Source organism: Lampetra planeri, chromosome 5, assembly GCF_965212315.1.
Source record: "Lampetra planeri chromosome 5, kcLamPlan1.2.h2, whole genome shotgun sequence".
NCBI classification, from domain to species: domain Eukaryota; kingdom Metazoa; phylum Chordata; class Hyperoartia; order Petromyzontiformes; family Petromyzontidae; genus Lampetra; species Lampetra planeri.
This window is the reverse complement of record NC_136111.1, coordinates 2359947-2373694: the sequence shown is the minus strand read 5'-3', so window position 1 is coordinate 2373694 and position 13748 is coordinate 2359947. Positions and strand designations below refer to the sequence as shown.

The window sequence follows — 13748 nt, the reverse complement described above, 5'->3', positions numbered from 1 at the left end:
TTTTTTTATATTGAACCAATATGAACGATCACATCAGAGGGCACATACAAATACGAATAAGAGTAGGTTAAATAAGGTGTGCCAGGTTCATTTTCTAACCCAGGCAAAATATGGAGAGCGAGGGAGAGAAGGGGGTGGGGGTGGAGGAAAAAGGTGGACACTCAGCCATTCTTTAAAAGTGAGTTGGATCACTTTGCAGATTGTTAACATATTCGTCAGGTAAAAGTACACAACGCACAATGCTACTAAATGTCCCAGTTTCACCGTGGCAGTATCGATAAAAAAAAGTCTGTAATTTTCACGAAGCTCCTGTGAAAATATGGATTTTGTCCCAGTTTTAGACTGTATGGCTTCATGATACGTTTAAACAAGATGGAAACGTGCTCTGTGTGTCCAAAGAGCTTTCAGATTATACATGTTCCTGAATAAAAGCATTGCGGTCATCTTGTCAAAGGCAAAGTTGTGATTATGTGTCTGTTCAAGCTTGAAATTTGCCATGTGGGTACTTTCCAGACTGTACACCATGCAAAAATTATTCAAATACACTTTTGTGTTTTTTTTTTTGGGGGGGGGGGGGGAGCCTCAATAATTTGCACGGCAAGTGAGCTGTGACGTCAAATCTGTCACGTGACCCGCGCATGTGGCTGCGTAACGCATTGTAGTGTAGCGGGTAGCGCGCTGCGCTACGAACCCGGCGACCCGAGTTCGATTCCCGCTCACGGCCACCACTGGTGACGATTATTTTAACCTGAGCTTCCCCTAGGTCGACTCAGCCTCAAACGAGTAACTGCTGTGGTGTGTGAACATCGCCACTGGGGAGACAAAGGCGGGCCGGGCGTGGTGAATCCAAGTCCCGGGCAAAGCCGGGTAGTTAAAGCTAGTCTATTATAAATTGAGCAAATGCGACCAACGGGCAGCAGTGAGACAAAGAGACAACTCTAGACCGGTTTTGACCTTTAGGAACTGTGGTTGTTTGTAAAATTATTTAGGCTGACAGTTGTTTGTTCACACAGTTCACGGTTGTCGTATGTTGTTGCAAACCTTTGCTTTTCCCATCCTGCACTGTTTCTCTTGTGATGGGTTTTCTCATCGTTTATAGATTTGAATTCATGCACGACTCACGATATGAGCAAAGGGACAGTTCATAGCTGGGTTAGTAGGCCCGGTTGGCTGCAGGTCAAGCGGGGCCTGTGGGCAAGTGGGCAGGGTCAGTGGCAAAAAGAGCAAAGGGGAGGCCACTTCATCGTGTAGGGGTGGAGCTAGTTGTCGAGTGGGCGTGGTCATGTAAAAGTGGGCGGGGCTGATGGGGGTGGGGGGCTACCAGCTCCACCCCCAAAAAAGTGGTAGCCTTACAATACACCTTTATTAAAGTAATATACTTTAAAACACTTTGTGAAACTGTACTCTGTAATCACAACCCAACAGACCTTCCTTTAATCTTCCTGCCCAGTGAAAGTCCACCCTTCCTATGTCAAAGTCACTGAGCAGCAGAGGAAGGTGAAATAGATAGGGAAGGGCAGTGTGAGTAGAACGTGAAGGGATGAAGCCACATATATGTATGTTGAACTTCTTTTGCACCGTACACTTCCAACTACCTCTTTTCCACTGGGACATCGGCGTCGGTGCTGAGCTAGAGGCCATCGCGGGTCAGGGAGGTCAGGAGCTGCAGGTGGTTTTTCCACTGCAGAAGTCAAGCCGTGCCGCTGATGTCGCACGCAATGTGCGACGTTGAGTCTCTCGCAGAAGACAAGGAGAAACCGTTTGAGTTGACTCACACACAGATATACACATTCCCAGATCATAATCAGAATATTTATTATAAGAATAGGGTTTCCCCTTTTTTCTGGCTACAAAACAGGTGTTAAGATGTTAAAACATAAAACTTAAACCTTTTGCAAGGAATCATGTCTGCATTAAGGGGCCGTCCATAAACGACGTCACGCGATTTTGGCCGATTTTTGACTTCCCCTTCTCCCCTCGTCACACGGCGTCACAAAAAGTCAGACCCCCCCCCCCCCCCTCAAATATGACGTCACAAAGCTCTGCCCCCCCCCCCTCAAACCATATTTCCATTTTGAAAATAAAACATGCTTCAAATCACTTTAAACTATTGTCATTGTCGTGCGTATTTAATGTGACGTTGCACTCTGATGTTGTAGGAGAAAACACGTATTTAATAGGAGGCGTTATAAATCTGAAATTTTGCATAAAATTTACTTGAAAATATTCAACGTCTAACTAAAACTGCAGATGTTCATAATATTATATTGAAATTCTCTTATAATTATAACATTTTAAAAGTAATTATAACTATAAAAAAAATACTTGTAGTAGAACGAAGCAAAATGGAGAGTACAATTATAACAGTCACATGTTCATTGCACAGAATGAAAAGCCCTGGTAGAATCATTAGAATGTAAATGTTTAATAACAATAATTCAACAAATTACAACATTTATGCTTCTCCATTTTCCCATGGAGAAGCAAAATGCTCCTTCATGGAATAAATAAAAGGTTACCTTAGTAAATTTAAGTAATCAAATAGTTAATAATGAAAATGTATCAAAATTAGTGTTGCTATAACAATTATATTTAATTAAGTAGAACGTGTTGTTTCTATTTATTTAAAGTTGCGCATTTTGATGTGACGTCACATTTCTCAAACCCCCCTCCCCCCCAAGGTGCGTGACGTCATTTATGGGCGGCCCCTAACCACATATATTTGTGGTGAAGATACAAACAAAAAACATGCTCTGACAGTATGTGCATTGTCTTTGAAACTGATTGGTCCACACCAGAGACCGCTTTCTTTAGAGCCTAGTCTCAAACAGTGTTAGACCAGAGGACGCCAAAAGGCGACCACCTATTCTTATATTTTGATACTGGCAAAGGAGGTCCCATGATGAAGAATATTTATTATTTCATATCTATACACACACACTCACAAAGTGATATATATACACACACACAGACAGGACGCCATATTGTTCATACTCCTTATTAGTCCTGTCCCTGGTCCTACTTGGCCCCGAGCCAGATCCAGATGTCTTGTGAAGCCATTGCATCACGGTGTGGTATCTAAGTGCCATCACATTGGATTAAAAAAAAAATCACACCTGGCCTTTGGCATAATACGGTGACGTCATGTTCACGCACGCGCGTGATGACGTCACTGTGATTACGTTTTCGTATTCACAGCCCGTGACAGCGGTGAGAGAGGCAGCGGCAGTGGCGCGTCTCGTGAGCACGTGCTGCCTTAGACCGGTCTCGTGAATTCCAGCACTCGCAATAATCCTGGGATGGTTTGGTGAGCAATCTGTCAGGGGTAGCCGCCTGAATGTTGTTACTCAGCAATGAAAGCTGGCTTAGTCGAAGCAGGTGGGTTATATATTGTTTTAAAATTAAGTTTCCTTTTTTACAATTTACAGGATTTAGCTGTTGAAGTTTGTCTTGAGAAGATTTACCCTCACTACCCTGATGTCTTGCCACTGGTCCTATGGATTACAACGGTGCAATGCACCTATTATGTATACAAATTCATGGTTATCTCAGGTTACGGAGCAAAAGATCATGAAATCACGAATGTCCTTGTAGTAAGGCTTTCACTTGTTTTTAATGTCTTTATTGTAGACTCTGTGTACTGTGTGTACATTAACATCATCAAGCGGTTACCAATGTGTCATTAATGATTACATCTGTTTCTTTAGGGTCTGAGAGGACTTCCTGGGGCACCTGGACAAACTGTAAGACCGATCCCGGTTTCATTTTCAGCACCCAGCCTCCCGTAGACACCTTTTTTATCACGACGTGCCATAATCGTGCCTCGATATACACACACCACATTGCGTTGCGTCCTGATGGTGATGGCGAGGCAATGCGCGTTCTGTTTGTTTGTGTTTGTCGCGGCACCAGGGAGAGAAAGGAAACCCTGGCCCATCGGGAGTCGTGGGAAAACCTGGCCCCCCCGGCATTCCCGGTAGCGACGTGAGTGCTGCCGCTGCTGCTGCTCCTCCTCCCGACATGCAACACAACTTGGGATTGTGTAAAACATTTTTCAGATGGTGTTTTTGTTGTTGTGACCCGACTTGCACCACCACCAAAAGTGTCCTCTCAGCTCATCCTCCGCGGCGTTGTGAGAAGAGGAATTCACTCGGGAATCTCGCCGAGAGAGCGAGAACAGTGCAATGCGCGTCGCGTGTCAGAGCATAACTCCGGAGGAGTTGCCTTGTTATCCTTTACACATCTTCTTGGTTCTTTCGGTAAAGTCACGTAGAAGGGAAGTAATAAAATAATAAAAATAAAACATAATAAAATAATTTTCACGACGTTTCGGCCACAACGTCGTGAGAATTATTTTATTATGTTTTATTTTTATTATTTTATTACTTCCCTTCTACGTGACTTTACCGAAAGAACCAAGAAGATGAATCCCTGCAGTCACGAAAGCTTTAAATCGAAATGTATCCTTTACACAGTAGGGGGTGCACTATACACATGCATTCTACGATAAGATTGCCACGGGCCCACTAACCCAGCTAGCTGATATTTGTCTAAATTGAAATTCAGCCAAAGCGCCGAATCAAATTGGGCACGGTGGGTCGGTCTCTTTTTGTGCAGTCAATGATGACCAAGCTGAGACTCTGAACTTGAGCAGTGGCAGCTCAGAGGATTTATCTACAGAGAACTTTCATGACGTCAACATTGTCTGTCACGGGAGCTCGATACTCACAGCTAAAATGTTCCCATGCTCAAGTCTTTGTTTAGAGTCTGCTCAGCCAATTCAACGATATCAAGTTGATAAAAACGAGTGCCGCTTTGTGGGAAATCAATCACCATCTCATGGAGAGACTTACCCCGCTTCTCGGAATGTGGAGATTCCTCCACTCGGCTCAGGGCTGCTGGCGCAGAGGAGCGCTGCCCCGTTGTTCGCTTACATCGCTTTTCTTTAATTCCTCATTGTGTACAACACTTGCCACGTGAACTGTGATTCATATTCTTGGTTCTTTCGGTAAAGTCACGTAGAAGGGAAATAATAAAAATAATATAAATATATATTATTTTAAAGTCACGTAGAAGGGAAATAATAAAAAATAATAAGAACCAAGAATATGAATCCCTGCAGTCACGAAAGCTTTAAATTAAAAGTTAACCGTGATGTTGAACAGTCATTTAACTGCGAATGAATGAACGAACGAAGCTTGATAAAATAATTGTAGGCACGCTGAAACGTTGATGTTCATTTCAGGTTGCATTGTTCTCGTTGTACCGTATTCGTGCTAATTTGCAAGTCCGAGCCTTTGTTTTGAAACGGTAGAGTACGATGTACGTTTATTCACGTAGATTTTTTTTCCCGTGTTTATAGGGAATTGTAGGTCCTTCTGGTGACATTGGACCTTCAGGGAACCTGGGACAAAAGGTACTGTAATCCTGATGTAGAAAATCTCATTCTTGAAATATGTCATTTTGTGTGTGTGTGTCTGTATAGGGCACGGTCCAAAACACTTTCGACTGCATCACTTCCACACTGCCACTGAATGCAAGCGCACACAGCGCCAAACCCCACCTCCTTGTACCTCGGTCAGCACACAGCGGGCCCAGACAACAAGCCACTTGCCCCTCCACCTGGTGCTTACACTTTCAAGTAGGCTTTAGAAGTGTAACGGTGCATCGATTAATCAGTTACAATCAAACGGAGTTACGTTGACGCTGATGGAAGATGAAAAATCTGTCGAAATGAGACGGAAAAAAACCCACATCAATTCACAGAGGAGCAGTTCAGATGTCACTCTCCGCTGTCGTTCGCCACGGCCACTGCACCACCACTCCACCCTAACACATGAATGGCTGTGCTTTAGAGGCAGTCTTTGAATGTTTGGTCTCTGATTATTGACTTATTTTACCTGCAGGGAAACCAAGGACCGCCGGGTCCCCCTGGGCCATCGGTGAGTAGAGTAAATTATACATTCTGGATTTTCAGCCGCACGGGCACTTGTGCTTATGTAATTACGTAAATAATTATACATGTCATTATATATGCAGTGTAATGCGCATATACATTTGTGCGTTGTCATGAAGGCACGGGTCCTTATTGACTCTTGTGATTTTGTTGTTTTAATCCAGGGACAACTACTGGGCGGTCCCGCGGTATGTACCATCGTCGTCTTCTCTCCGTGACGTTGTCGTATTGTTTGGTTTAATGAAGTGTACAAACTCGGATGCATTCGCTGGTTGAGTCAAACAATGGAGGTTCATCTCAAAACGTAAAATTGGTTCAGCAGTCCCTTGTTTAAAATAAACGCTGATCAACATACTAAGCCATTGAATTAATAATAGTTTAGTCATTTGTCAATCCGTGGGCATTACCATGTTGAGTCAGTCATGGAGGTTGTTTGACCACGTGGCCCAGTGTGGGTTGGTGAAGGGAGGGCCCAGAACCGGTTCAGATATCACTCACCACTGATATCAGCCAAGGCCAGTTGGACTGAGGTCACTGGGTTCATAGGGCAGTGCATTAACCTATCTGCCACCTCTCCCCAATAAGACATATTGAATACCTTTGTCAAAATTAAACTGCACATGCTTGTAAAGTGAAAGGGCTTTAGAGGTACAGTGGCAACCAGGTCATTTCCACAGCTGCATACAGGTTTTAGCCTTATTCGAGATCATCAGCACAGCATACTGTCATGTTTTGTTTCATCTCCACAGTGCATCTAATTGGCTGCATTATATAAGCCAGCTTGCACTCGTTTTGTTGTGGTCTCTGTAATTACACAGGAATCCAGTACACCCAGCGAATGCAGGGCTGATGTAATGGTGATATAATTCTCCCACCTATACAACCCGTTCTGCCAGAACAAAATGTAAATAAGCTCATCAATTATACATCTTTATTGTAACCTGGTACAAAGTTGTGCAATGCACGCTTTTATCTCATAAATAGCAGGTAAAGTGTTGCCACGCAAGAGCTTTAAGGAAATTCAAGGCGTAGGGAAGTTTGACCAGTTTCTCAGCGAGTGTTGTTACCTGTGGAACTAAACCAGGATTACAGAGTAAACCTACACTTCTGTGGCAATCACTCTCAAAGCTGCCCATGAGACCCAGAAGATAAAAACTGGTCAAAGAGTTTGTTGATTAAACAAATGCTGCTGGTTACGTAATGTTGGCCTAGAAATCCGATTGGCTGATGGACACATACTGTACATGTTTATAACTATGTGGGGGCAAAAAAGAGAGTTATACTTATCATGTACAGTATAATAATGGAAGATCAAGCTCCATCACCTATTATATACTGTATATACAGGAGATCCCTCTACTTACGAACATTCGACTTGCGAACTTTCAGAGATACGAACAAACCTGTCTGTATGTCCAGGTGCCTGTTCGGACCGAGAGTCGTAAGTACAACCACCGTGCAATAGATGGCGGTGGTGGCATCTACATCTGCCGAACATGAAGAACCAGTGGCATCTACATCTACGGGAGATTATACAACTTTTAAAGCCATTCCCCATGTTTAGTGTAAATGCCGTTCAACATATTTGGAATCGACAGGAGTAAAGTTGGACTTACGAACAAATCGACTTACAAACAGACCTCTGGAACCTAACTCGTTCGTAAGTAGAGGAGTCCCTGTATATTTTCCTTTTAAGGCACTTTTAAGGCACATGTGTTGAGTTGTCCGCACAGATGGGTAAATTTGCGGTGCTGGCCTCGTCTGGATGTCTCCTGGCTCAGCCAGGCTGGGAGTATGACATAATTTGACAAAATGTAAAAAGATCCACCGGTCTCTTGCCTTCCAAACCTCGTGACTTTCGTACAGTAGCCTACTTTTACGTATCATTCATGCGTCCAAGTTTTAAAATTTTACTTAAACGACGTGCCGCACAATCATAATCAGAATCTTTACTTATGAAACTGGAGGAATCCGATGAGTTGTAAAGCTCTTTTTCCAGTTGGGGCGGGTCAGAAAGTTCCAACAACAAACAATACACAAACACGATGGGAGTGCAAAGTATAAGGAAGGTTATATTCTTAGGTTTTTTCGGTAAAGTCACGTAGGTAAAACATCAAAATTAATGAAAATAAAATAAAAACAAAAATCACGACGTTTCGGAGGCAACACAAGTCTCCGTCATCAGGTCGGACCGTCACAGCCAGATTAGCTGCATCAAGTGAGGCAATGATTCAAGATGTAATCCCTTAAAAGCGAGTTGAGGGGGGAGGAGAGGGAGGGGGGAGCTCATCAGAATATGGTAGCCAATGAATAGAACGTATCGGGAGGGAGGGGGGGCGGGGCCAAAAGGGTGGGCGACGGCGTGGAAGCGATTGTGCGCAAGCGACAAACTACTGCACACGCCAACACAATGGACAGAGAGGGGGAGGGGAGGTCTGATACACATGATAGACAAAAGAACGAAAATGCCCATGTTTATACCAATGCTGGCTAAACAATGAAGAGAGTACTGTTAAAAAATAACTGGGGATGTTAACACTCGGTAAAGTAAAGTAAAATAATGCCTGTCAGGTAAGATGGTCCAAAAAATTGTAATTAAGTCTTTTTTGCGTGGTTGATAACATCTTTCCAATGATTACTAAGTTTGTACCCATCATCACGGTTGAAATTATGTCTGTGTTTGTATATTTGTATGGCTTCGTGTACAAACCTTTGATGGTAGCCGGGAGGAAGGTATAAGGAAGGTTAGCAAATCAATACAACCACGGCCCGAATTAAATCACCGTTAGCTACGCCTGCTCATCGGTGAGGCTTGTAATTGAGTTCCATCTGTGACTGTTGCAGGGCATCCCAGGGAAAAAAGGAATCTTAGGAGGAGTTGGTCTTCCTGGAGCTCCCGTAAGTGGATTGTGGGGAATGACATCCCCTATCACTGTGACACTCATTACACACACAAAGCTGCTTGCCACAAATGAACCACCACAACACCTCACTGATCTCGTCAAGGAGCATAAATCGTCATCACGCAAACTCCGGTCATCCTCGCAGCAGTAGCGGCTCTTGGTTAGCCACTGAACAAAGACGCTTACCACTGCATTGCGCTCTTTCAGATGCGCCCCTGCGGCCGTCTGGAACGCTCCTCCGATATTAGGAGGCCACTAGAGCTATGCACTTTAAAAATCTCGGTTGAAAACTAATTTCTCTCGAGCTGCCTTTTGTGTTCAGTTTGTCGTCCTTCCTCCGCACCTCCGATTATCACGGTTGACTACGTACGGTGCGAAAGAAGTTGAACATGCACACGTACACGCAGTCACGTGGCATGCGAGTGTCCATACCTAGACTCCAGGCAGTTGCGTAATGATTGAGTGTGTAGGCGGTGGGGGGGGGGCATTTAACTCCTTGCACCCGGAGCCCGAGGCGACCACTGACTCGAGGAACGCAAACGTGTCGTTACTTGATTCGTTTTGTTGTACTTTTTAGAACGTAAACTCTAATTAATTTGACCCTTTAGAGAGGTATAAACATTGCAATAATGTTACGCAACAATTTCGGAAACTCCGGAACAGAGTAGAACGTGTTTTTGACGGTTTTGGTAAGTTTTCTGAATGTACGCGCTTCAGCGGAACAACTTAATGTGGTGGTCATCAGGTAAGTTACAGGCCTTTATGGACCTCGATGCAGGTGATGCCAAACCTCTATCAGTCGGTTCAAACGTTGAGATATTTAGTCATAAGCAGCTTAATTACTAAGATTAAGTGGAACAATCAGAAATGTGTACCAGATCATGGCTGTAAACGATTGCCACCCGGTGTGATTCTAATAACAAACGAAAATAAAGTTGTTACCTACGGGCCAACGAGATAATATAAATTCCTCAACCATAACATGAATGCAGAGATGAGCATTAACGCATTTTCCAGTGGTTGTCATTCTAACATTGGAATGTCTTCAAATGCAGGGGAACAGTGGGCCTACAGGCCTGCCCGGACCACCAGGGCCACCAGGCCTGGAGGTGAGTTTACAACATTTTTCCAAGTCTCTCATAAAACAACAATAAAGGCAAATGACGAACTTGTTCACGCGTAAAACATCTACAAAAGCCGAACGGTGCATGCCAACGGACACGTGGTTCTGTGACCACGCGGGATAGTGGCTCACGAAAAAATATAGATGTACGAAGCAAATAAATTAATGTATTGGTGGTTATTGGGCAAACACATTCCTGCGGAGAGAGCTGGTAGGAACGTTGGGTTGCTCGGTCAATGGCCAGGGTCAACGGCGTCGTGGTGTATTCCGCAAATATGGCCGACTGTGAGGGCGGGCACAAGCCGGCGTGAGTAGGTTAAACGTTGAGTTTTATAAGGGCACCACGGGGTGACCAGCCCCTCCCCACCCAGCCCCACTCCTCCCACCCCCCAACTCAGCCCCACCCTCCCCACCCAGCCCCTCCCCACCCTCCCCACCCAGCCCCTCCCCATCCTCCCCACCCAGCCCCTCCTCACCCAGCCCCATCCTCCCCACCCAGCCCCTCCCCACCCTCCCACCCCCCACCCAGCCCCACCCTCCCACCCCCCACCCAGCCCCACCCTCCCTCCCCACCCAGCCCCTCCCCACCCAGCCCCTCCCTGCACGACGGACGAACGGACACAATAATCCCCTGTGGGCTGGTGGAACCAGGTGGTTCCTACCAGTATAATGTTGGGTTTCCCTTAAACTTTAAAGCAAATAACCCGGTGTTTCCACGAGGTGGCGTTGATAACATTCGAGCGTGGGGCTGTCGAAGTCCGTGATTTCAGATACAATCTCTTCATTTTCTTTGCTCTGCTACATGCGGAATATCGTCACTCTCTTAGGGTGTAGTTTTATCGATTGATTATTGGTAAAGATTAAAACCGTATATTATAAAACATTTCATAAAGTAGTTATCTTTGGACAGCTCCAAAATGCATATCAACAATCATGTTTGGCACCAGACACATTTAGCGTACTCTTGTGAAGTATTGTTGTTGATCCTTCACATCTCTCTGTTTTGTAACTAATAAATATGGATGGGCTTACATTTATTTACTTTGAAAGGCTAATATGAGAAGTTGTAAATATATAGTTTGACAATTGTATCACATTTGTCCTCATTTTCATTCATATTTAAACAAGTTTTCCCTCAAAACACTCATGACTTGGCCAATATCACCTTTCACATACAGAGAACCGCAGAGCTTGGGCGGGGGAGTTTGGCGCCCAGATTTTTCCGCTCGTTTGTGGTTCCTCCCTGCGCCACTCAGTTGTTCTCTGTATGTGAGAGTGAGCAAATACTGTGCAGCACATTGGAAGTGGATATTATTATTATTCAAAATTGCACGTTTATTCACACCTACATTCCAAAATATTAAATATTGTTTTGTGATGTTTTGAGGTCTTGGAAATGGTAATGGGGCAATATCGAAAAAAAAAGTTTTTCTCATTTCAAAATATTGTTGAGTGGTGTCACATTTCTAACGAGCGATATTGGAAATGGTCATCAATATTTAATGCCAGTCTCGATCTCAAATATTAATATTGGCTGTCCTCCCAGGATTGAATTCTGAAATGTTTATGCTCCCAGAAAAAAGAAGGCACAGCTTTGAGCATTGCCATATTGCAATTGTCAGCGTTGTGCTCCAGTCTTATCAGCTGAGCCTCCAGGCACTGAAATGCCTATGTGCGTAGAAATGCGTTCTGAAACGTTAGCCACCAAACCTTCGGACGACTGTTTTGGGCCCGGAGAGCCATGCGGGACAACCACGAAAACCTTGCAGGAGTAACTTCAGCTCTTCACCAATACGGTCATCTTCCCGTTATTTACAAAGGGAGCCTCTGGCATTGTAGTGAATGAACAAAGTGTGTGTGAGTAAAGTCACATGTTGGTGGCCGGCACTGAAGCACATGTGCGCTGTATGTTGTTATTGTTGTCTTACGCCGCGGTTTCGATAGGGTCTTCCTGGAATCATGAGTGCAGATGGCAATGCAGAGATTGAGGTGAGATCTGTTTCATGATTTATTTTAGTTGCTACGTGAATTTATTTGTTATTTTAATTACTGAGTAAGCCATATAATCTCATGCTCATTGTTTTTCCCCGTTTACAGTTTTAGAATTTTTGCCATCCCTGTTGAATTGAAGCAGGCAAAATTTTTCTGATTTACGTTCACTGCTCGGAAAGTTGCATACCCGGTGGCCGAGGAGAGTGGTGGGTAACTGGCTTCATGAATCTAACCACACAGAAACTGCCTTCCCCATGCAAGTCAATGAAGCCTTCTTCACTGGGGCACTGCAGTGCAAAAATGGCCCAGCTGCTCACCCACTCTGCCTGTGGTCTGCACAGAGTGTGCAACTTTTAACGAATGCACGATTAAAAAACGGCTCGCCACATACATTTGTATCGTGGCTGTTTTTAGCAACATTTATATCAACCAATATTTTTGAAAAGGATTTTATTTTTCAATGAGAAACATACGTACATACTTATCCGCAGTAAACATGCCAACATTTGGTCAAAGATGGCACGTGGTTGGAACCATTGAACCAACGTTGGCCCGACGTTCGTGCCTGAAAACTATCACATGGAAGCAAGCCGTTCTCCGTGTGACGATGAACACACAAAAGTGATGGGATGGCCGAGCACTTATTGTAGAATCCACAAGAATGAATATGTATTCATTTGAATATGTATTATCCATGATGTGATTCTGTTTCTGCATTGTTTTGTAATTTTTGCTAACGTTGATCATTCTCCCCCAAGTGCGTAGCTTCATGTCACCCTTCACTACCGGGTCCAGGTGGCGTCATGGGTCCCAAGGTAAAGCAACCAAAACTATTCCGTGCAGAACAGCGACAACATATATTGGTTTTCTTTGTTTATTTCAGTAAAGTCACGTAGATAGAAAAATAATAATAATAATAATAAAAAGAAAGTGAATACAAATAAAATTAAAAAAAAATTAAAAAAACACTAATGTAGACTGTAGCCTGGTTCTAAATCGGAGTGAGTGTACTGGCAGTCAATAATGTAGACTGTAGCCTAATTTTTAACCTCAGTGAGCGTACTGGCAGTCTATAATGTAGACTGTAGCCTGGTTCTTAACCTCGGTGAGTGTACTGGCAGTCTATAATGTAGACTGTACCTGAATGAAATAAAAATTAAATAAAAACAAAAACCACAACGTTTTGATTGCAACACAAGCGGTCGTCATCAGGAAAAAGCGGGGTGAGCCTCTAAAGGCAAACTGTTTATAAAGGTTTAGAGATGGGCGTAGCCCAAGTGTGTCAGCAGCATGGGCGGGGCAGCGGATGTTAATGTAGGAAACAACTCGGCAGTTAGTGGGTGTCCACCAAAAGGGCCTCCAGGAAATCATTGCACCTCACTCCACACACCCACACTGCTGACGGTGGAGGTTGACAAGAAAACACAAATCAAGTCATAACCCAAAGTGGTTGATGACACCTTTCCAATGATTGCTGAGTTTATAACCATCCTCTCGGTTGAAATTGTGTCTGTATATATGGATGGCTTTATGACCTAATCTTTGTTGATAGCCAGTAGGCTTGCAAAGTACTATTATCTTTCGATTTCGTGTGAGCCAGCCTTGTTAAAACAATGATTGGCCACGGCAGAAGTATTGGTCCTGCCGTGTTTTAAATCTGCCTTATGCTCACAAACACGGTCCGAGACATGTCGCATAGTTTCCCCAATGTAACTGCTGCCGCAGACACAGCTTAGTTTGTAGATGCCGGGATATTGCATGTCAGGAATCTTGT

The 13748-nt window shown here is 44.0% G+C and overlaps 1 protein-coding gene across 1 annotated transcript in view; it reads left to right on the top strand.

The window, feature by feature from the left end:
• LOC144718640 (uncharacterized) overlaps nucleotides 1–13748 on the top strand; it is a 42869-nt gene that overhangs the window by 5002 nt on the left and 24119 nt on the right. Inside the window, exons 3-11 of the mRNA XM_078594042.1 lie at nucleotides 3708–3743; nucleotides 3913–3984; nucleotides 5363–5416; nucleotides 5907–5942; nucleotides 6121–6144; nucleotides 8801–8854; nucleotides 9915–9968; nucleotides 11927–11971; nucleotides 12733–12789. Of these exons, the coding sequence (XP_078450168.1) occupies nucleotides 3708–3743; nucleotides 3913–3984; nucleotides 5363–5416; nucleotides 5907–5942; nucleotides 6121–6144; nucleotides 8801–8854; nucleotides 9915–9968; nucleotides 11927–11971; nucleotides 12733–12789 (432 nt within the window). The remainder of the gene's footprint in view (nucleotides 1–3707; nucleotides 3744–3912; nucleotides 3985–5362; nucleotides 5417–5906; nucleotides 5943–6120; nucleotides 6145–8800; nucleotides 8855–9914; nucleotides 9969–11926; nucleotides 11972–12732; nucleotides 12790–13748) is intronic.